The 3123-nt window shown below is 44.4% G+C and overlaps 1 protein-coding gene across 1 annotated transcript; it reads left to right on the forward strand.

The window, feature by feature from the left end:
• The first annotated feature begins 697 nt into the window (after window positions 1-697).
• LOC129239551 (uncharacterized) lies at window positions 698-1830 on the forward strand. Its single transcript, XM_054875123.1, has 2 exons — window positions 698-1560; window positions 1625-1830. Exon 1 carries the CDS (start codon window positions 965-967, stop codon window positions 1403-1405), a length of 441 nt encoding a protein of 146 aa, XP_054731098.1. The 5' UTR covers window positions 698-964; the 3' UTR covers window positions 1406-1560; window positions 1625-1830.
• The last annotated feature ends 1293 nt before the right edge of the window (window positions 1831-3123 follow it).

Consider the following 3123-nt stretch of genomic DNA (forward strand, 5'->3'; position numbering starts at 1 on the left):
TGTTTACAACTGTGACAGTATGTGTTGTGAGGGATGCCCATTTTGGCGGCTTGTTCTCCGATAGACCAGAAGCCAGTTATGACTGCCGTAAGTCTACAGGTGTCCCGTCGTTTCATGTTTATTAATGTCGACGATTGCTTGAGGTTGTAGGTTGGCCATAACGTTCTGCTGATTTTGCACTTCGTCTGGTCTCTCCATCTACAATCTGCAATTCGAAGGTATTTTAGGGAAATTGCGTTCTTGACCGCACCTAGTGGTCACTCAACACCTCACTGAGTTAACAATGCAAGATATTGGTGTGTCATGCAACACTTTTAGATCAGATTGCCGGTCTAAGAGCTTAGAATTTGCTGAAATTTTCGGATAATAAAAATTAGAAAATTTTGAAAATTTAAATTAAAATAACTAAATTTCAAAAAGAAAACCTTTCTAAAGAAAGTTTTTCACTTTTATTTTATTTTTATTTTTTTGCATCAATGTAAAGGTTTTTAGGAAGAAAAGTTTTCTTATGGAAACTGCAGGCTGCAGTGGGTGTAGCTTCACTGAGGGAAATTCGACGGATTGCAATTTGATGCCTCTATATATTCCAGCTACGTACAGCGAAGCTGTCAAAGGCCAACAGCTATGGGCGGTGGTTGATAAAAGCAACCCTGACGGCACTATTTCGCCTGACAATTGGAAGAAAGTGGAAGCCAGGCTCTCAAGCGTCTTCTTCCAAATTCTGAAGGAGCATCCTGGTCCAGCTCCTTTCTGTCGCGATAGTGGATGGCATCAGAGTCATGTGAAGCTAATCGCCTGTGCCGATCAGAGATCCACTGATCTATACAAAATAGCCATCTCAAGGATTGGCGAAGTATGGCCTGGGTCTAAACTCGAGGTAATTTCAAGGGATGACATCCCTAGTTTACCAAGAGCTAGGGCCTGGTTACCAGCGGAGCCATCAGACCCTAAACAAATCCTTGAGATGCTTCGGGTATGCAATCCAGAGCTTCCTACATCGTCTTGGAAGGTCACAAAGCTGGACGATCCCAAGGGCGAGTACCGAAGCGCTACTTTCGTAGTCTGCAAGGACTCGGCGGACGCACTGGCGCGATCGGACGGTGTAGTAAGCTATGGGTTTTCGTCCATAACTCTGAGGGTCTACAACAAGGACAAGGCGCCTAACTTAAAGGACCCGGTTGGAGCTGAGATAGGCCCCACGGCGGAATCTGGCTCCGGTCCTAACACTGCTACAGCGCTACGGAAGGCATCTACTGACGGCAGTATCTCTTCCTTGTTAGATAGAGTACTTGATACTACTCTCACTGATGAGGAAGAGCTACTGGCGTCAGATTCAGATGAGCCCAACAAAACGGTGGTGGAGAGGAAGCCCAGTAACCATGATGTTACGGGTTCTTCAGATTAACCTTCACCACTCAAAGGTTGCGTCCGCCAACCTCATAATCCACCTGGCCAAAGGTGGACATCATATTGTCCTGATTCAAGAACCATGGGTATCACATGGACTTGTGTGCGGACTAAGGACTCAACAATATAAACTGATGTATGCTCGCAACAAAGGTAACCCTAGAGCGTGCGTACTAATAAGAAAAGGGATAAATGCTTTCATGCTCTCTAATTACAGCGACACCGATCAATTGACCATTAGCCTGGAGTCGGGAAATGAACGGATGTGGCTATCTTCCTGCTACCTCGCACATGACCACGAGGAGCTACCGAGATCAATATTCAAAGATCTGGTAGCGCAGGCGCAGAAGCTTGGCGCAAAGCTAATCATTGGTGCGGATGTAAATGCGCATCACGAGATATGGGGCAGCACTGATACCAACGCTAGAGGTGAGTGTCTCTTTGATTATCTGATAGGTACTAGACTACAGATTTGCAATAAAGGTAATAAACCTACTTTTGTCATTAGTAATAGACAGGAAGTGTTAGACGCTACTTTTGCTTTTGACTCCGTTATTAACAGAATTAGGAACTGGAAAGTTTTGGAAGAACATTCTTTTTCTGATCATAGATATATCTCGTTTGAGGTTAGCAAAAATCTACCGAAACCTAAGCCTGGTAGAAATATCAGGGGACAGACTGGGAAAGGTATATAGATTGTATCGGGGCTACCCTAGGAACATGTCCATCAGCGGTGCCACAAAGCATAGAAGGACTAGAAAATTTGGTTGACAAGATTACCTACACCATGAATGCTGCCTTGGCGGTAGCCTGTCCCATAAGAAGACTGAGGGGTAAACCCAAGCCTAAGTGGTGGACGGTTGAGCTAAGCGAGCTTCAAAAAACAAGCCGAAGCGCTTTTAATGAGGCAAAGAAAACACGTCTCGATGAAGATTGGAAAGGCTATAAAGATGCCCTGAGAATCTACAAGAAGGAAATCAGAATTGCCCAAAGGCAATCTTGGAAATCCTTTTGTGAAGAGGTACAGGGGGCAACTGAGGCCTCCAGACTTCGTAAGATTTTAGCGGGAAGCCCTCAAAATTGGAAACTGCTACAGAAAAGTGATGGCACTTTCACTACAACCAGTAAAGAGTCTCTAGAACTTTTACTCGACACTCATTTTCCAGGCTGCTCAGACATTACTGGGCATGACATGGAAGATACAGCACACTGTCGTGAAGTCAGAATAGACGCTATTTCTGAGGATCGGCTCTTATGGGCGATTGAAAGTTTCAAACCTTTTAAATCACCGGGCCCAGATGGCATTTATCCGGTGGAACTGCAAAAGGCCGCCGGATATCTAGCACACGGACTACTAGCAATCTTCAAAGGTTGCTTTCTCTACGGTCATATACCTCTTAAGTGGAGACAAGTCAAAATTGTTTTCATTCCAAAAGCTGGTAGAAACTCACATACCCATCCAAAAGACTTAAGACCGATATCTCTCTCCTCCTTCCTATTGAAAACTTTGGAGAGGCTGATAGAATTTCACTTAAGCCTAACTATAGATAGAAATCTTATCTCTACGTCACAACATGCCTACACGAAAGGGAAATCGGTAGAGACAGCTCTACATAACCTTATTTACACGGCAGAGAGTTCACTGCACAAACAGGAATTTACTTTAGCCGCTTTCCTTGATATTGAAGGGGCCTTTAACAATGTTGAAGGGGGGGG

This window comes from Anastrepha obliqua, chromosome 2 (genome assembly GCF_027943255.1).
Source record: "Anastrepha obliqua isolate idAnaObli1 chromosome 2, idAnaObli1_1.0, whole genome shotgun sequence".
NCBI lineage: Eukaryota > Metazoa > Arthropoda > Insecta > Diptera > Tephritidae > Anastrepha > Anastrepha obliqua.

Excerpts from the sequence above, each read along its gene's own strand:
- LOC129239551 (XM_054875123.1), top strand. The coding sequence starts at position 965 with ATGCTTCGGGTATGCAATCCAGAGCTTCCTACATCGTCTTGGAAGGTC.